The following is a 20916-nucleotide window of genomic DNA, read 5'->3' on the forward strand; positions in this document are numbered from 1 at the left end:
ATGAACAGAATTGGTGACGAAGGGCAGCCTTGGCGGAGTCCAACCCTGACTGGGAACGAATCCGACTTACTGCCGGAAATGCGGACCAAACTCTGGCATCGGTGATACAGGGACCGAACCGCCCTTATCAGTTGGCTCGGCACCCCGTACTCCCGAAGCACCCTCCACAGAACCTCCCGAGGGACACGGTCGAACGCCTTCTCCAAGTCCACAAAACACATGTTGAGTGGTTGGGCGAACTCCCATGCACCCTCGAGGATCCTGCTGAGGGTGTAGAGCTGGTCCACTGTTCCACGGCCCTGACGAAAGCCACACTGCTCTTCCTGAATCCGAGGTTCGACCTCCTGACGGACCCTCCTCTCCAGCACCCCTGAATAGACCTTACCAGGGAGGCTGAGGAGTGTGATTCCCCTGTAATTGGAACACACCCTCCGGTCCCCCTTCTTAAAGAGGGGAACCACCACCCCAGTCTGCCAATCCAGAGGTACTGTCCCCGATGTCCACGCAATGTTGTAGAGGCATGTCAGCCATGATAGCCCCACAACATCCAGAGCCCTTAAAAACTCCGGGCGGATCTCATCCACCCCCGGGGCCTTGCCACAGAGGAGTTTTTTAACTACCTCAGTGACTTCGACCCCAGAGATTGGAGAGTCCGCCTCAGAGTCCCGTGACCCTGCTTCCACAATGGAAGGCGTGTAGGTGGAATTCAGGAGGTCTTCGAAGTATTCTCCCCACCGACTCACGACGTCCCGAGTCGAGGTCAGCAGCACGCCATCCCCACTGTAAATAGAGTTGACGTTGCACTGCTTCCCCCTCCTGAGACGCCGGATGGTGGACCAGAATTTCCTCGAAGCCGTCCGGAAGTCATTCTCCATGGCCTCGCCAAACTCCTCCCACGCCTGGGTTTTTGCTTCAGCAACTGCCGAAGCCGCGTTCCGCTTGGCCATCCGGTACCTGTCAGCTGCCTCCGGAGTCCTGCAGACCAAAACGGCCCGATAGGACTCCTTCTACAGCTTGACGACATCCCTTACCGCCGGTGTCCACCAGCGGGTTCGGGGATTGCCGCCACGACAGGCACCAACGACCTTCCGGCCACAGCTCCGGTCGGCCGCCTCAACAATGGAGGCGCAGAACATGGTTCACTCGGACTCAATGTCCCCCGCCTCCCCCGGGACGTGGGAAAAGCTCTGCCGGAGGTGGGAGTTGAAGCTCTTCCTGACAGGGGATTCTGCCAACGTTCCCAGCAGACCCTCAGAGAGTGTTTGGGTCTGCCAGGTCGGACCGGCATCTTCCCCCACCATCGGAGCCAACCCACCACCAGGTGGTCAGTTGACAGCTCTGCCTCTGTCTTCGCCCGAGTGTCCAAAACATGCGGCCGCAAATCCGATGACACAACTACAAAGTCGATCATCGAACTGCGGCCTAGGGTGTCCTGGTGCCAAGTGCACACATGGACACCCTTATGTTTGAACATGGTGTTCATTATAGAAAATCTGTGTTGAGCACAGAAGTCCAATAATAGAACACCGCTCGGGTTCAGATTGGGGGGGGGGGATTCCTCCCAATCACGCCCTTCCAGGTCTCACTATCATTGCCCACGTGAGCATTGAGGTCACGCAGTAGAACAATGGAGTCCCCAGAAGGAGCGCTCTCCAGCACTTCCTCCAGAGACCCCAAGAAGGGTGGGTACTCTGAGCTGCCGTTTGGTGCATAGACACAAACAACAGTCAGGAACCGTCCCCCCACCCGAAGGCGGAGGGAGGCTACCCTCTCATTCACCGGGGTAAACCCCGATGTGCAGGCGCCCAGCCGGGGGGCAATAAGTATGCCCACACCTGCTCGACGCCTCTCACTGTGGGCAACTCCAGAGTGGAAGAGAGTCCAGCCCCTCTCGAGAGGGCTTGTACCGGAACCCAAACTGTGAGTGGAGGCAAGTCCGACTATGTCTAGTTGGAACTTTTCTGCCTCGCACACAAGCTCGGGCTCCTTTCCAGCCAGATAGGTGACATTCCATGTCCCAAGAGCCAGCTTCTGCAGCCCGGGATCAGACCACCAAGGTCTCTGCCTTTGGCAACCGTCCAGCTTACACTGCACCCGACCCCTTTGTCCCCTCCCACAGGTGGTGAGCCCATGGGAAGGGGGACCCACATTTCCTTTTCTGGCTCTTCCCGGTCAGGCCCCATGGGTGAAGGCTCGGCCACCAGACGCTCGCCTTCGAACCCCGCCTCCAGGCCTGGCTCCAGAGGGGGGCCCCGGTGACCCGCGTCCGGGCGAGGGAAAACGAAGTCCATTTATTTTCCTCATTATAAGGGGCTTCTGTGAGCCGTACTTTGTCTGGCCCCTCACCTAGGACCCGTTTGCCATGGGTGACCCTACCAGGGGCATGAAGCCCCCGACAACATGGCTCGTAGGATCATAGGGGCACGCAAACCCCTCCACCAAGGTGACGACTCACGGAAAAAAACAACAAACTGAAAAAAAGCAACGACATAGAATGCTCAAAAAGGAGTAGGAGGAAGCAGAGCTTTTTAGATTTCTACGCCTTTCTCATTTAATCCATTAAACTAATAATTCAACCTATAAATGAATAAAACAGAACAGAAGTAGACGCACTTTCAGACTCATTTTTCTGTTTCCTTTTTGCCTGTTTGGCTATTTTTCTTTTCTATTTGTCTTTTTTTTCTCATACATGTTAAGAAACCAGTTTTTATACACTTTTTTAAAAAGTTTTATGTTTGGACTATTGTTGTGCTCATTTTCTAGACCAGGGGTCGGCAACCCAAAATGTTCAAAGAGCCAAATTGACCCCAGGAGCCTGCGCTCCCGCACCGCCAGACTCACCAACAGCTTAATTCTCCAGGCTGTTAGGATCCTGAACTCTCTTCCCCCTTCTGTGTAGCATCCTGTACTTATTTATTGTGTTATTTGTTTATTCATTATTTATTCATCACTCTTATTTATTCATTGATTGTGTCTTCTTGTTTTATTTTTCTTGTGTTGTTTACTTGTATGTACATTGTGAACTGTCTTGTCACCGTGGGATAGTGGGAACGTAATTTTGATCTCTTTGTGTGTCTTGGCATGTGAAGAAATTGACAATAAAGCAGACTTTGATTTTGACTTTGACAAAGCAACAAAGCAATGCAAAAGGTCGCCCCTGGATAGCCAGCGGACTTTGTTGTGCAGCAGGAGATCGGCATCTAGCAATTCACGGAACTGGCGGTGGTTTAATGCTTTTGCGATTATTTTGTTCACAATATGGATGACAAGGTTCATTACCTCCATATACTCCAGTGGGAATGTTTATGCACACAACGCTTCTTGGTACAATATGCAATGGAATGCAAGCAAATTTCGATCTAATGCTTTCTGTCGTGAAGTCACAAACTTTTTCGACCCTCTCATACTCGGTGCACCGTCTGTAGCGACAGTGTGTATCTCTGTCATTTAAACACTGCAGCACAGCCTCACAGATGTCCTCCCCCCATGCATGGCCTTTTAGTGGCATCAATTTCTTCTTGCGGCCCAGTAGAGTTCACGTACATGCATAGCAGAGCTGTCTGTTCGATATCGGTCACGTCACACGACTCATCACAGGCAATTGAGAAAGCTGGAGCTGAATTGATGTCCTTGATTTGCTGATCGGTGATATTGTTTGCCATTCAAATTATCATTTCCTTCACTGTTTTTGCGGAGAGAGGCATATCTTTAATTTTCTGAATGATCTCGGTTTTGTTTTTGAAGTCTGAAAATAGGTACTCTATTATAACGAATGAATCCTTCATGTACTCGTCATCGGTGCATGGTTTTCCGCGCTTTATTATCTCCCGGGCTGCAACAAAATTTGCAGCAGTAGTAGAGTTTGGACATGCAATCCACTTCTTGAAACTGTTTTTTCGTTCCTCAAATTGCACCGTTCCTCTCAGTTCCAACTGGGTGATCAGCAGCAAATTTAGCATGCTTTAGCTGAAAATGTCGCTCCAAATTGCTCTTCTTGTTATACTTGACAACTTCTTATTGCAAATCAAACATTAAGGCAATCCTTCAGCATTGGCAAAGAAAGCAAATAGTTGAGTCCATTCTTTCTTAAAGCGTATGTAAAGGCACCTTTAACATGTTTTAAAAAACACTCAGAATGTTTGATTATATTCACCTGTATCCAAATAATATTATAGAATTTGAAATAAAATTGCATTTGTGAGCCAAACGCAGTCAATTTGTCTGTATTTCTCAATCTTTCTTGCCCCTGTCATGAACCGCGCCATTCTGGATCACATGCTACCGTGACGGAGATGATAGGACTCCCCCATTGCTTGCCGATTGATAGCGCGAAGATCCATACAATTTCCTGGTGTTTTGTCTCCAATACTTCACATATAAGCTAAATTTTGTATACAAATTTGTGTTTAAACGTCTGTTCCACGATGGTGAAGGTTTGTGTTGTCCAATTTTGTAGCAATAAGCACAAACCCCACAGTTTACATAATTTCCCCGCAACGGAATCTATACGACGACAATGGGTTCTCCTGTATTCTGTACTATGTAACAACCAAACATTATGGTGTTTATGGTATTTTTTTTTAAATCAGAGATATTTACAAGGCACTTTTGAATGAGACACAATAATTGAACACTGACCTGTGGAAAAACCATGAAAGTATGTTTACTGTCAAAATATAATTTTACATTATAATAATTTTTCTGGTCATGATATCACAATCTAAAAGACAGTCATTCATAAAAATCTGTCAAAGCGTTGGCCACTTGAAACCAGGCTGTCCATCAGGGTTAGGGAAGCTGGCCCGTATCTTTCTCACACATCAAGAGGGCAAACGGTATTCTGTGGTGGCGACCAACAACTCCCCAACACCAACGGACAAATTGTCTGTATGCTGTGTGTCTGTATTTTCTGAAAGTACACAAATGCATTTATGAATTCAGGTTTCATTTCTTTGCTCGAGTAAATAATCAATAAGTTGAATCTCTAGATCTAGGTTTATTTTTAGGAGTAAAGCTAATATTATACCTACTCGTGCTGTGGAAAATCCATAGCCTGATGGTACTATTGCCTGTATTGTAGATAGGCAACTTCCAGCACCCAGTGGCCTAGAGTCCAGGGGTGTCCAAAAATTTTGAGCTCGCGAGCTACTTTTGAAATGACCAAGTCACAAAGATCTACCCATTAAAAAACTAATTTATTTTATATATATATATATATATATATATATATATATATATATATATATATATATGATATATGTCATCGTGAAAAAAAAGTCCTCCCATTCCCTATGAAAGCGATACTTTGTTTTCAAATCTTTTTACTACGTCCAGCTGCCCTTTTTATACCCTTTCTTAAGTTTAAGAGAAAAAAAAGGGATCTGACAATTGGAGGGAACTCGCGAGCATTAGTGTTGTGTTGTTAGCGCCATTGTTTGCGCACGCATCAAGTGCGAAAACCCCCCAAAACATTTTAATGTCACGCAATCGACCAGTAGTGGCTAGGTGATCGTGATCGACGTATTGGGCACCCCTGGCCTAGACAATTGGCCTGGAAACTTGGGTGGTCAGTCAAGCAGCTTAGTGGGGCCTTATCTGGTACCAGCTCAGAGTATTCGCTGATCTCATAATCTTTTCAAATTCTTGACAACATGAAGACTCCACAGCAGATGTCGTCACAACACATTGTGTGCACGGACACCTAGCAAAGTACAATTTAAAATGACACTTTCAAAGTACCCAAAGTTAAACTTACAATAGAAAAACCATAACAGATAAATCTTACAATAGAAGAGCTATAACGTGGCACTTGACAGCTGTCCGTGTTGTTAGGGTTTTCCAGGTTATCTTTATCATAGGATCATGTTGGAATGTAGACTATAATGATTAACCAATCTTGTCTTGCTCTCACAACGCAGTAAAATAAAGTGGTTGCTTCCTCTGCTTGATTGACCAGCTGCAGAGGAAGCAATCAAAGTTGTTCTGTTTCCCACAACATCGTAAAACACCCCCTGCTCTGATCTTACCAGAGGCCGGGGGTTCACCAAACCTGTCAACTCTCAACCCCCACTCTGTTTCTCTTAATAAATATCCTCTTGCAGGAAGGAGAGTTCAGAGCTCTATTCGAACATCGCTGTACACACAGCGACTAATGGACTCTCCACCTGCAGGTGTCTAAAAGGACTTACTTGTCTCCCGTGTGGTTCTTGCAAAATAAGTTGGAGTGAGCAAATCTCTAACACGTGTCAAATGCAAAATGTAAACAAGGACCATGTGAAAATTAGGTCAATGCAATCTCCGGTTAGAATATCTTATTTTTTCCCATTTTGCGCGTAGGTATTTACAAGTAGAATAGTTTTAAATTATTCACAATTATTTAGGCAGTTAATTATGGGATATTTTGTTACGGACCAGTCAGTATTTCCAAGCTGATCCGCATTTTCCTGACCATGGCCCTGCCCATGACCACGATCATCGCCATTTTCGGTTTGATTTTCTCCCGCTGGGATACTTCTCACCGGTTCGAATTGGTAGCCTTGTACCCCAAGAAAGAATTCATACTCTTCTTCATTTTCGTCTGAAGGTGAAGAATCATCTGAGGGTGATTTGTCGGACGACATCGCTTCCACTTCTGCATCCGCCATTATGATTACATGGGCTAAGTAACTCGGCAACGCTCGGCCTTCTATAATCTATGTCACAGTCACTTCGGCAATTTTCGGGATGAACTTCAACGATCACATATAAACCTTTGATTTTTCATCGATTACTCCTCAATTCGCAATTTTATTTAAAAATTCACAACAGTTTCCAAAAATTCAAGTCCATCTTTATCAAACACATTTTGGGACCCCATAGTGTCTTTACATGCCCTTTAAACCCTCTGTTCTCATCAGCAATATTTCTCTTTTTGCCATTTGAATACATGGCCCGTCACTCACACACCTGTTTGTTTACAACTCGCCTGTGCTGTGTCGCTTGCTATGACGCAATTTTGCGCCATTCTGAAATTCGGTATTTTTTATGTATTTACAACATACATTTTCTACAGCATAAAAATGTTTGTGTCATGATTACCATCTAAAAACCATATTTTAAAAAACAAAACAACGAAAAAAAACCCATCTTTTTCCATTTTCACACATTGTTGCAAGAGCTCCAGGGAGCCGCTAGGGGTGTTGTTAGAGATTCGCTCACTTCAACTTATTTTGCAAGAACCACATGGGAGACAAGTAAGTCCTTTTAGACACCTGCAGGTGGAGAGTCCATTCGTCGCTGTGCGTGCAGCGATATTCGAATGGAGGTCTGAACTCTCCACCCTGCAAGGGCATATTTATTAAGAGAAACAGAGTGGGGGGGAAGAGTAGACAGGTTTGGTGAACCCCCGGCCTCTGGTCAAATCAGAACAGGGGGTGTTTTAGATGTTGTGGGAAACAGAACAACTTTGATTGCTTCCTCTGCAGCTGGTCAATCAAGCAGAGAATGCAACCACTTTATTTTACTGCGTTTTCAAAGTCAAAGTCAAAGTCAAAGTCAGCTTTATTGTCAATTTCTCCACATGCCAAAGACACACAAAGAAACCGAAATTTCGTTCCCCCCTATCCCACGGTGACAAGACATGGCTCACAACAGACAAACAAGTAAACAAGTATAACAAAAGCGTGCTGAATAAATAATGAATAAATAACATAACAATAAATAAATAAATAAATAAATAAAAAGGAGGAGCAGAAAAAAAAAAAAAAAAAAAAAAAAAAAAAGGAGCAAGTGCGCGTACAGCAGACATTCCCGAAAGTAGCGCAACAGTGCCGCACGCTACGCAGAAGGGGGTAGCGAGTTCAGGGCCCTAACAGCCTGGAGAAAGAAGCTGTTGGCGAGTCTGGTGGTGCGGGAGCGCAGGCTCCTGTACCTCTTCCCAGAGGGCAGAAGGTCAAACAAAGAGTGAGCCGGGTGACTCACATCTCTGGCAATCGAGGTTGCCTTGCGGGCGACATGGGAGGTGTAAATGTCCTTCAGGGAGGGTAGCGAAGCACCAATAATCTTACCAGCCGTATTCACTATGCGCTGCAGGGCCTTCAAGTTCTGTTCAGTGCAGTTACCACCCCAGACAGCGATGCAACTGGTGAGGACGCTCTCAATGGTGCCACGGTAAAATGTAGACAGGACTGCCTGAGGAGCACATGCACGCCTGAGCTTCCGCAGGAAGTACAAGCGGCGCTGAGCTTTCTTTGTGAGAGCAAGACAAGATTGGTTAATCATTATAGTCTACATTCCAACATAATCCTACGATAAAGATAACCTGGAAAACCCTAACATCTCCCTCCTGTTTTATCATATGATTATGCCACCCCAAACAACAAAGACAAGTAAAAAAAACACATATATATGTATAATGAAGAAAGAAGAATAGTAAAAATAAAAAACAACAAACAATGATAGCAACACTTTCCAGTGAAGATGAGGTATTACCTTAATACCCCAGATCAAACTTATTGTGTAAGCGAAAAACCTGCTGGCCAGATGTTATTAGCAGGAAAATTCTCACACGGTCCCTCTGCCTTAGGCGACCAGAATGCTATCAATAAAAAATAAAAAGAAAAACACAGAAACAGTACATCATTGTATCCATCACTTGCGAAGCATTTTTGATGGTCAAATCAACAAGTTTCCGTAAAACATGCTCAACAGAACAGCATCTACGCAATTTACGTCTCATTATCATTATCACATCTGTCACGTCTAAGAAGTTGTACATGTGCAAATATGTTTACACCAAAGGATAAACGTTGCGATGTCATCATTCAGAATCCCACGGATCTGGGAAAAGTCTGGTAACACAGACTGTTGCCGCTCAGACATTAGGTATATCTGAGCAATCTCGTCCTCCATGGGCGATATTACTGTAGTGGCGAGACGATTAAACAGAGCACGAAGACACGGTTTGCAACATCCATACAAGGTGAGCATAGCAGCAATACTGCAACTGATGGTAAAATTGAGGACACAATGGCGTTATACTTCCCAAAAGTATTCATCCACTTGTAGTGCTCTTTCATCCTCGTTTTGAGGGATCGCAGGCCTGCAATCTGTCAGGCTCCCATCAGGGGCGGTGTTGTTGGGGATGAAGGTGCAGCATTGTTCTCCAAACATTGCGCAGACGCCTCCTTTCTCAGACAACAACATATCATGAGCATTGTGGTTCTGGATCGACATTAGGGAAGGTGTGGCTAGCTGTTCATGCACTGCCTCGAGCCCCGCTTGTGTCCGTTTGCCCAATTTCTGCATGTTGCAATGGATGTAATTCATCCTGTCTACGTTCTTGTTCATCGTTCACCAGCAGCAAATGGAGGACTCCCATCCCGCTGCAATTTGGTCATTTAATTCTTATTAATCAGAAACTCCTCTAGGGACTCCAATTGCATCAATTTCGGTCAGATCATCGTCGCCTCCCAAATTTAAAGATATTTTTGGTTTTTACCAGCTTTTTCCCCAGATCTTGGCATGTTGATGTATATACAATTTCGCTTGACTACATTCCCTGAAAGCAATGGCTTCTTTTTTTTTTTCTCTCAATAGATATTATATAGAATGCTCTGTCACACACTTCACAATCCAATAGACGTGACAGATTTCACACAATCTTTGGTCAATGGCAACGGTACAACATAAATAATCGGTCGCAAATCCATACATATGACATATTCAATTTTTTTCTGTCTTTGCAGCTTGTTTTGCCATAAGCAATCAATTGTTTCTTTTTTCAGTTACTCTTATAGTTAGTTACCTGAAACAAATTATCCACATTCATTCTAGATATTCATCCCATTCTTTAACATCTACAGCGGTTGTTGACAAAGTACACATATAAACATCATACTTTCATGGCAGTCCAGATCCGACACAGCAGACCATCCTGCAAAGGTCAAATTGATATTTTAAATTGAAGGCATTCAGTGTTTTTGTTTTTGTTGAAACAAGCTCTACAAAAGAAATTGTTTTGTTTTGAAAATGTTTTGACTATGAATCAAATCCATATGTTGTATAAAGCTGACTGACCTGCCCCACTATCCCTCCTCTTGAGCCATGTGACACGCACCATGGCTCAATATTGCTGCCCATTTGCATAGGTTCTATGTTTGGGTGGGTCATTTATAGATGCCATTCTCTAATCGTGCCCCTTTTTTCGTCCATAATTGAATTTCGCTCTATGGACTTTGTCGCTGCACATCTTTAAAAATGTTTCAGTGATTTAATCTGCTTCTTGTGTGTATAAAATTTGAAGTGTCTTTTGCGCTGCAGCTTTGTGGAATCTGTCTGCAAGCTTGTTACCTCTTGACACCTCGTAGTCTCGTGTGTGTGTGTACTGCACACGTGCATATAGCTACTTTTCGTGGCAATTGGACTGTTTTCACAACTAGCTTAGCAAGTAAATGGATGGCCTCCCCGAATAAGGAGCGACTCAGCTAGCAAATGATTAGACATTTTCACTTTCTTGTAGTTTCTTTAGTTACTTTTCAATCGTTTTCTCATTGTTTATCACAAGAATCTTAGAAATTTGAATACGAATCAAAACGTATGTTTTATTTTACTCAATTGTATGATTTAGAGAATCGATATGTACTAAAGTGTCGTATTACTACATATGATTTCATCATCATTTAATTTGACTTTCTTTCCAAAACGCTTCTTAATTTCTCAGTTCACACATCTTCTACATGTGTTACTGGTTCTCCAGTTTTTCTCTAGTTAATTATCAATCCAAAAGCTAAGTTTTCTTTTTAGCATTCAACCTGCTCAAAATAACTCTTTCATCAAAGTCGCTCTACTAATTTTCTATAGTAGTCGCCAACGGTTTCAACCATTCAACCTTTCATTCACGCAATCATTCATCAATGCTCATCATATGCATCTCACTCAGTCTCCAAAAAGGAGTCTTCCTATCACATTGGTCCCAATTCATCCAAGCTCACCACACAACATTCATACATCATTTTCAACTCAGGTTTCCTGGTAGAACAATCCACCAATTCAAAAAAAAAAAAAAAACTTAACTAAAACAAACAGCTGGCAAATTAATCTGAATTTTTTCTTTGTTTTTAAATTTGAAGAACTCAAACTCTCAGATTTAGCTTGCATTTAGAATTTTGTATAATCTTATAACACAACCAATCAATTATTCCTATTAAATGAAGTATTGCAAAATCTTAAATTCACAATTTAGCTTCTTCCAATTCCTGAAAGCATGTTCTGTCGGTTTTTTTCTTCTTCTTCGAATTTGGGCTCAACACTTAACATGCACTAGTGTGGATTAGTTTCTGCTCGCAAACAGATTTCTCTCTTTTCCTCTCATTTTTATCTGTCAAAATTGTTTCTGTTCTGCGGTGTAAATTGAATAGACAACAGTCTAGCACATTTCTTTATACTAAAAGTTTAGCCAATCTTTATCAATTTAACACATACGCACACACATGCACAGCTCTCGCGTGCAGAAGGTAGGTCCCAGCACCAATGATTCGTCACAGGCTGGCCATTTCCTGTGGTCGATCATGAGCTGGTCCCTCCCATGCACACAAGTACAGCACATTCTAATTTTATTTATTTATCTTCTAGAAGCAAGTTGCATTTCTTTACCACTTGATTTGCATATTTTAACTTCAGTGTAACACAATTTGATCCCTATTCATTTGTAATTGGGCATACAAACAGCATTGTCATACTTCTTGTATGGACAGGGGCTCTAACAATCTAAAAATATTTTTGATAACCTGACAATGACATGTTTTGCTGTCATATGGGAGAGGTTTCAGATCTTTTAAATTTCAATACATGATTTGCATAGGACCGGAAAGTCCTCTTGCCCCTTGCTTGAGCCCCGGCTTGAGCTGCGGCCTTGCACCTGCTCACAGGGGCCTTATTGTCTCCTGGTCTGACAAACACTTGTGACCTCATCAGTTTTCATCCTTCTAGCTTTTGTCTCTTGAATTCGTTCTCATCTCTTTGTGAAGATTTCAACCACACTAGCACTTCTACCACTTCTTCCACATTTCAAATTTCCTTGTACTCCATACATTTTCTTCCACTTCAGCATGTATTGCATACAATTAAGAAATCTACTCGCCAACTTCTCATCGCAAAGAAGAGCAGAGCAAGAGATTTACCGTTCTTATTTCCCATCTTAATTTTAGTAGTTTAAGGTTTTACAATTGTTTTCATTTTTTTTCTTTGAGAATCCTCAATGCAGGTTTAAATTGACCTTTCAACAAATTACTAGCCTGTATTAATGCCGTGGATCAATGCTAGAACTGCTATTTAGTCAATTTATCCTACCAGTCACACACTCAATCACACAAGTTATCCCTGCCTACGCGAAGTCCTCCTTTTAAAAAAAAAGGAGCTGCTTCATCCAGTGAGGGGAGTCTACAACACCCCCCACCTTCCCTGGGAACTAAAGACAACAGTCCTTGTCCCCAGCCCTGTCAACGCGAAGTTGTACTCTTTAGAACAGTGGTCGTCAAATAATGATCCACGGAGGTACTGAGATTTTAAAACAGTTTGAGAACCACTGCTCCAAAAGAGACACCTCATCCAGAGGGGGACTCTACAACACCCCCTCCTTCCACAAAACTTACTTTTTCCTGTGCACTTCTACCTTTTTAGGCGTTTAACAACAACAACACAATCACACAACTTCAGGCCTTTAACTTACTTGTCCCCTGGTTCGTTGCACTGCCGGGTCCCGTCAATCCACCTCTGTCAGTCGAAGGCAGACCTAAGATGCTGGCCCAGCAAAGAATTCTCTTCCCAGGACTTTCTCCTCCAGGTCCTCCTAATGGACGCTGGCTTATCGACAATGCAGCACATCCTTCTTCGTCACACAGATAGCGGGTATGAGGGGTCCCGGGTTTCGGCACCAAAATGTTAGAGATTCGCTCACTCCAACTTATTTTGCAAGAACCACACGAGAACCACACAGTATGACCCTTTTAAGCACTTGCAAGTGGAGAGTGATTCGCCGCTGTGCATACAGCGATGATCGAATGAGGTCTGACTCAGGCCTCCAGCAAGAGCATTTTTATTGAGAAAAACAGGGTGGGGGTGAGAGTGGGGGTGAAACCCCTGGCCTCTGATCAAATCATAGCAGGGGGTGTTTTACTATGTTGTGTAAACAGAACAACTTTGATTGCGTCCTCTACAGCTGGTCAATCAGTTTAAAGGATCTTAGCACTTTGTTCTACTACTTTGTTAAGACAGGACAAGTTAGGTTAATTATTACAGGTTACATTCCAACATAATCATAGGATGAAACTAATCTCTCAACCCTAACAGAGAAGGCTTTCGACTGTGTTAGAGATTCGCTCACTCCAACTTATTTTGCAAGAACCACACGGGAGACAAGTAAGTCATTTTAGACACCTGCAGGTGGAGAGTCCACACGTTGAAGGAGTGAAGTCTAAAACTCTCCCTCCTGCAAGGGCATATTTATTAAGAGAAACAGAGTGGGGGTAAGAGTAGGTTGAATAGGAAGCCCTTGTGCTCTAGTGAAAACATATCAGGGGATGTTTTACGACGTTGTGGAGGATGGGACAAGGTAGGTTATTTATTACCGGTTGCATTCCAACATAATCCTACGATAAAGATAACCTGGAAAACCCTAACAGACTGTGTCCCTCGGGAGGTTCTGTGGAGGGTGCTTCGGGAGTATGGGGTGCCGAGCCATCTGATAAGGGCGGTTCGGTCCCTGTATCACCGATGCCAGAGTTCGGTCCGCATCTCCGGCATTAAGTCGGATTCGTTCCCAGTGAGGATTGGACTCTGCCAAGGCTGCCCTTTGTCACCGATTCTGTTCATAATTTTTATGGACAGAATTTCTAGGCGCAGACAAGGCGTTGAGGGTGTCCGGTTTGGGGATCTCAGCTTTGCGTCTCTGCTTTTTGCAGATGACATGGTGCTGTTGGCTTCTTCAAGTCGTGATCTCCAGCTCTCACTGGAGCGGTTCGCAGCCGAGTGTGAAGCGGTCGGGATGAGGGTCAGCACCTCCAAATCCGAGTCCATTGTCCTCGGTCGGAAAAGGGTGGAATGCCCTCTCTGGATCGAGGATGAGATCCTGCCCCAAGCGGAGGAGTTTAAGTATTTTGGGGTCTTGGTCACGAGTGAGGGCAGGTTGGAGTACAAGATCAACAGGCGGATTGGTGCTGCATCGGCAGTAATGCGGACTATGTACCGGTCTGTCGTGGTGAAGAGAGAGCTGAGCCAAAAGGCAAAGCTTTCGATTTACCGGTCGATCTATGCTCCTACCCCTCACCTATGGTCACGAGCTATGGGTCATGACCGAAAGAACGAGATCCAGGATACAAGCGGCCGAAATGAGTTTCTTCCGCAGGGTGTCCGGGCTCTCCCTTATAGATAGGGTGAGAAGCTCGGTCATCCGGGAGAGACTCGGAGTAGAGCCGCTGCTCCTCCACGTTGAGAGGAGCCAGATGAGTTGGCTCGGGCATCTCATCAGGATGCCTCCTGGACTTCTCCCTGGGGAGGTGTTCCGGGCATGTCCCGCTGGTAGGAGACCCCGGGGATGACCCAGGACCCGCTGGAGAGACTGTCTCTCAGCTGGCCTGGGAATGCCTTGGGATCCCCTTGGGATGAGCTGGATGAAGTGGCTGGGGAGAGGGAAGTCTGCGAGTCCCTCCTAAAGCTGCTGCCCCCGCGACCCGACCCCGGATAAGCGGATGAAGATGGATGGATGGATGGATGGATGGATGGATGGATGGATGGATGGATGGATGGATGGATGGATGTTTGTGCACGTGTTGCAAAAAATTGCAGTTTTAATGGTTGCAATCATGTTTTTTCTTGATACCAAGTAATTGTGTTAAAAAAATTTAGAATAGAAAAAATTTCTTGTTGCCACCGCCCAAAAAATGCTCTTCCATGAAGTCCGCCAATGATCATCGTCACACACACATCTGGGTGTGGTGAAATTTGTCCTCTGCATTTAACCCATCCCCATGTGATTTTGATCCATCCCCTGGGGGAGAGGGGAGCAGTGAGCAGCAGCGGTGCCGCGCTCGGGAATCATTTGGTGATCTAACCCCCCAATTCCAACCCTTAATGCTGAGTGCCAAGCAGGGAGGCAATGGGTCCCATTTTTATAGTCTTTGGTATGACCCGGCCGGGGTTTGAACCCACAACCTTCCAGTCTCAGGGCGGACGCTCTACCACCCTGCAATGCAGATCAATGCAGAACACACACAATGATAAGGTGCTGTGGCACACCAATTGAACAGCATGTTGACGCGCCTGGCAGCATGGGCGCCGGGGATAAGACCCCAATCCTTAGCACTTGAACACTGTCACGCAGATTAAAAAAACTTCAAATTGGGTGGAATGCATCTACGTATGAAATTAGATGTGGCATCTAGAAGGAGAAATGGTCATGGGCTAATTTCCGAATCAAAAGTGCTAAATACTTTGGTGGCATTGTAGGCTACATTAAAAAAGTATTGAGGAACTTGAAGAAGCCTGAAATACACCTCGATGGTGTCTTTGAACAGCTGGAGTTCACAGACAAGCCTGAACTCCCTGAGATCCTCATATGCCTTTGTAACCCATTTCCTAATTCCTGCTGCCACTCATCTCTTCCTCCTTCTATCAGTAAAGCCAGTGATTTTCATTGCAAAGACGACAAATCTATATTGTGGACCTGCTACTTGTTTCAGGTTAAAGTGGGAAAAGTTAATGGAGTGAAATTCCTGTTCATTTATTAACCAGCAACAAGTATGGCAAGCTTGAGCCAGGTCACCATTATTCTTACGTTCTTCTCCATGGTGAACACCATGCAAAACAAGTTCCTTAAGACACTTTATGAGGAAAAAGTGTCAAAAGTCTAAACGGGTGGATGGATGGATGGACGGACGGACGGACGGACGGGCGGATGGATGGACGGCTGGACAGACAGACGAATGGATAATCATTGACACAGAGAAAGACACAGCAAAGATGTTCTGCTCCTTCAGACACTTTGCCTTAAAATGCTCTTGGCTGTTTGGTGGTGTACTGTACCCCATTAAATGTCCATATAGTTAGTAGTCAATATGTAATGTTTTGCACACTAAGTACACTCTTTGTTGACCACTGAGACAACTGAGAGAACTCCTGTACTTTGTTTGGACACATTTGTGTCTGTGCCGTAAAAAACAAGTGCAGTGTGTCAGCGCCTTTAAGTCGTTAACAAAAGAAAGTCCTGATTTTATTTTGTCTTTCCAAAGATCGTCGGTCCCTTTTCCTTCTTCCTTGTTTGGTGGACACACCAGCATCTCAGTTCTTGGAACGAGCCATCCTCGAGTCACGGGTTCAAAAGGTGGAAGAAGAGAACAGGCAGATCAGACTACAACTTAGCCAGTCACAGAACACTGCTACCCAGTCAGCTGAGAGGAACTATGACAACCAGCCATGGGGTGCCTCAGCTGACAATGGACCAGAGGAAGGGTACAACACAGTGGAAGAGAAGAACAACCACACCGAGTGTCCAAGAATTCCTGCTGTCCATAAGTGTGAGGTAAATAAACATAATTTACTTTCCCCCAGCATAAATGGTTTAAGTATCCTGTTTCATTTATCAATTTAGATTTAGACTCTTAATCCTTTGGGATTACTCCCTCAGGAAATTCTGGACTCCTTTAGGAAATTCTTGCTTTTGTTCAGGTACATTATTTTAAATGTAATGGTTTCATTACTTTGGTATTAACAATATGGACGTCTTGCACACAGCAGCTCGTGGAGAGGGTGTTTGGTCCACGTAGCAAATTGGCAGCGGGGCTTCAAGCCTGTGAAAATTAGCTAGCAAAAACTAGGGAATCATCTGTCTCCGAGTATGCTCATTTAGTTAATTTAGCAGAATAAAGCACATCACAGACATGACTCAAATAAAGTGATTTCAAATTGCAAATTGCTTGTTTAGCTTTATGAAACACTAAAAGATAAAAATGTGGTAGTCAGTAATGATTACTTGTTTAAAACAAGACGAGGAGAAAATAATTGTGGAATCACTCAAATCTTTCAATTGGATTGAGTGTTAACAGACCATATGTGTCTTTAAGGAATGTTCTTGATCTTCAAAATTGATTTCACCAGCCCCAAACATCTTTTCAACTGACACAATAAGAAAAGTGTTAAAAATGTCCTGTTTTTTGTCTTGACGCTGTGATGTTTGCCTTGATTTAGACATATGCTTGCCTTTAACAACCTTCCCTTGTTTGTACTTGGTCAAGATTTTATACAAAGCTGACTGTGAACAACTAATATCTTTTGCAAACTAACACGATGATTTACTGTACCTTCATTAAGGAGTTTGATAAGAATTTCTTCCTTTGTTTTAATTGACATCTCTTCTGTTGAAGCCATCGTTCATGTCAGTCCACTTGGTGCAATAGTTCCCCAAGATGTGTGTAGTTCTAACATTATAAAGAATTAAGGAAGCCAAGTGGCATTGACAGTGACTTAAGACAAGGAAATCGCAAGGACGCGTGCGCGCACACGCCTAAAGCTATTCCCAGAATACAACTCTCCCCATCACGGGATCGAACCCCGGTCTTCTGCGTGACAGGCAGAGATACTATCCACTACACTAATGAGGAGTACGCCTTTGTTGAAAGGCCTTGTGTCAGTGCCCAGTGGAAGTGGCAGCTACCCAGCAGGTAAAGGTACACAATGACACTGTCATACCAAAGAGTTCTCCAGGGTACTTATCACATTCGCCTAACACGCGAAAGTGAAAACAGCCCGGCATCAGTCCGTGATGCTATTTTTTGCAAGATGGCTCTCCAGTTGCAGACAGGGCAGTTTCCATGGTGTAGTGCAGGGGTGTCAAACTTATTTTTTTCGCGGGCCGCATTGTAGTCACAGCTTCTTTTGGAGGGCCATTATGACTGTCAACCCAAATAAATGTATGAGCACCTCGTATTATATACAGGATAACCTACAAAACAAACTGCCAAATAACTCGTTTTCAAATCAGACGAGTAAAAACTGGTCAAATATTTAAAAAAAAATATATTATTAAAAGTGAAGACAACTTGTAATTCTAGTAATGACACACGAATTTGATGCACAATTTGTCTTCGCGGGCCACATAAAATGATGTGGCGGGCCGTATTTGGCCCCTGGGCCTTGAGTTTGACACCTGTGGTGTAGTAGTTATCACGTTCGCCTCACACGTGAAAAGTCCCCGAATCGAAACCGGGTGGAAACAAGCCAGATGTGCTTTTTTGTCAGCCCATTTGAAAATGTTCTCCAGCGCCAGTCCGTGATGCTACTTTTTGGAAGACGGCTCTCAGAGGATTGTTAAGCAAGTTTCCATAGTGTAGTGGTTATCACATTCGCCTTACACGCGAAAGGTCACTGGTTCGAAACCGGGTGGAAACAAGCCCTCTGACCTTCTTTGTCAGCCCATTTGAAAAATCCAGCGCCAGTCCGTGATGCCACTTCTTGCAAGACGGCTCCAGTAACAAAGTCAGGCGAGGTTCCATAGAGTAGTGGTTATCTCTTTCAAGTTTCCATAGTGCAGTGGTTATCCCGTTCGCCTAATGCGCGGAAGGTCCCCGGTTCGAAACCGGGTGGAAACAAGCCATATGAATCTCTTTGTCAGCCCCTTTGAAAAATTCATCTCCGGCGCCAGTCCGTGATGCGACATTTTGCAAGACGGCTCTCATGCCACAGTCAGACAAGTTTCCATAGTGTAGTAATTATCACGTTCGCCTCACCCGCAAAAGGTCCTTGGTTCAAAACTGGGTGTGAACAAGCGGTATGAACTTTATTGTCAGCCCATTTGAAAAATACGGCTCTGGCGGCAGTCCCTGATGGGGCTTTTTGCAAGACGGCTCCCATGCGATAGTCAGGCAAGTTTTCATAGTGTAGTGGTTATCATGTTCGCTTCACCAGTGAAAGGTCACCGGGTGGAAACAAGTGGTATTACCTTTTTTGTCAAGGGATCTTGTGACGTAACATGCAGGGACAATTCTTGATCCCTTTGTCGCCAACAGGCCGCTAGTGTCAGGTTCGAAGTGCTAATTGAATATCTGCATAAAAGAAAAGGATCAGCAGACAAACACAAGTGAGGCAGAATATTGAGTTTTCTCGCGAGGAGTGAGATACAGATTGCTTTCTACAATCTGACTACACTAAAATTCTGTTTACACTCCTCGCTCTTTTTATTGGGAATGCCCTACCCACAGTGTGAGACGATTAGCCCCTGAGGGTGAGGGGGGGAAAAAAAGATTGCGGGCTTCGTCTCGTGAGAAAAGAAACACAAGTGATGCACAAAGTGTTGCGTGCAGATATGGCTATATCAGCAAAACAGTTTAAGCAATCAATAACTTTCTTGGATTCCGAGAGATAAAAAGAGAAAATGACGTTCTTTAAGGAAGATCAGAAGGTTCATGACACATCGTTTGACGTGTTGTTTTCACGATCTGTTCTGGTGGACGCTGAGATGTCAGCAGTATCTTGTTTGACACAACCGTCATCTCGCCCCTGACCCAGCCGTAATCCTTCTGTTCTGTTGCACAAGATAAGAATAAGCAAGGCAAAGCAGCAAGCATACTGAGCAGTAACATTATAAATAAGTACTCATTAGAGAACGCATGATAACATATATATATACATATATACAATTTTTCTAACAGCTAGGGTGCACTTTGTCCACATGTAATTAACATTAACGATGAGCTTACTCTGGAGTCCACATGTAGCGTTGGGTTACAAGTTTGATTTTGTAGCAAAATTTTGCCAAGTGCATTCAAGATTGATTGAAGATTGGGGTGGAAAGAATCGCTATACATGTTATGTATTAAAAACAATTTGTAACAAAAAAGGTGTAACCAAAGTGTGTTTTATGTCATCAATACCGTTGGCCTCACATGGAGTGAATAATGTGTCTTTAAAAAAGCAGGTGGTGTGGTATTAAATTAGCACTTTGAGATTTCTCTGAAATGTAAAGTGCGATATAACTCCTCCTCCTCCTACTACTACTACCACTACTACAACTACTACCACTACTACTACTACTACTAGAAAACAGGGACACATGTTTGCAATCTAACAAACATTAAAATTATACACATTTAATTTCCAACTACACATTTAGTTGTGTGAAGGCGATGGCCTTCACACATGTTATTCTACACCATTCTCTATTATTATTGTGTGAAGGCAATGGCCTTCACACATGTTATTCTACACCATTCTCTATTATTGTGTGAAGGCGATGGCCTTCACACATATGTTATTCTACACCATTCTCTATTATTATTATTATTATTATTATTGTGTGAAGGCGATGGCCTTCACACATATGTTATTCTACACCATTCTCTATTATTATTATTGTGTGAAGGCCATCGCCTTCACACATATGTTATTCTACACCATTCTCTATTATTATTGTGTGAAGGCGATGGCCTTCACACATATGTTATTCTACAACATTCTCTATTATTATTATTATTAGTGTGAAGGTGAAGACCTTCACACTATTGTTATTGCTGTCCTTTATTAGTGTGAAGGTGAAGACCTTCACACTATTGTTATTGCTGTCCTTTATTAGTGTGAAGGTGAAGACCTTGACACTATTGTTATTGCTGTCCTTTATTATTATTATTAGTGTGAAGGTGAAGACCTTCACACTATTGTTATTGCTGTCCTTTATTATTAGTGTGAAGGTGAAGACCTTCACACTATTGTTATTGCTGTCCTTTATTAGTGTGAAGGTGAAGACCTTCACACTATTGTTATTGCTGTCCTTTATTGTGTGAAGGCGAAGGCCTTCACACATTGTTATTCTACTTTATTATTATTATTATTATTATTATTATTATTAGTGTGAAGGTGAAGACCTTCACACTATTGTTATTGCTGTCCTTTATT

General features: G+C 43.6%; 1 protein-coding gene and 2 non-coding genes across 3 annotated transcripts in view; all 3 read left to right on the top strand.

Annotated features, from left to right (window-relative positions):
• The window catches only part of LOC125966807 (xylosyl- and glucuronyltransferase LARGE2s), a 194593-nt gene that overhangs the window by 9724 nt on the left and 163953 nt on the right, over nucleotides 1-20916 (top strand). Inside the window, exon 4 of the mRNA XM_049717268.2 lies at nucleotides 16232-16552. Within this exon, the coding sequence (XP_049573225.2) occupies nucleotides 16232-16552 (321 nt within the window). The remainder of the gene's footprint in view (nucleotides 1-16231; nucleotides 16553-20916) is intronic.
• On the top strand, nucleotides 18345-18417 carry trnav-uac (transfer RNA valine (anticodon UAC)). The gene has a single exon. It is a non-coding gene; the product is annotated as a tRNA-Val (tRNA).
• Nucleotides 18545-18617, top strand: trnai-aau (transfer RNA isoleucine (anticodon AAU)). The gene has a single exon. It is a non-coding gene; the product is annotated as a tRNA-Ile (tRNA).

The sequence above is a fragment of the Syngnathus scovelli genome, chromosome 4 (genome assembly GCF_024217435.2).
Source record: "Syngnathus scovelli strain Florida chromosome 4, RoL_Ssco_1.2, whole genome shotgun sequence".
NCBI lineage: Eukaryota > Metazoa > Chordata > Actinopteri > Syngnathiformes > Syngnathidae > Syngnathus > Syngnathus scovelli.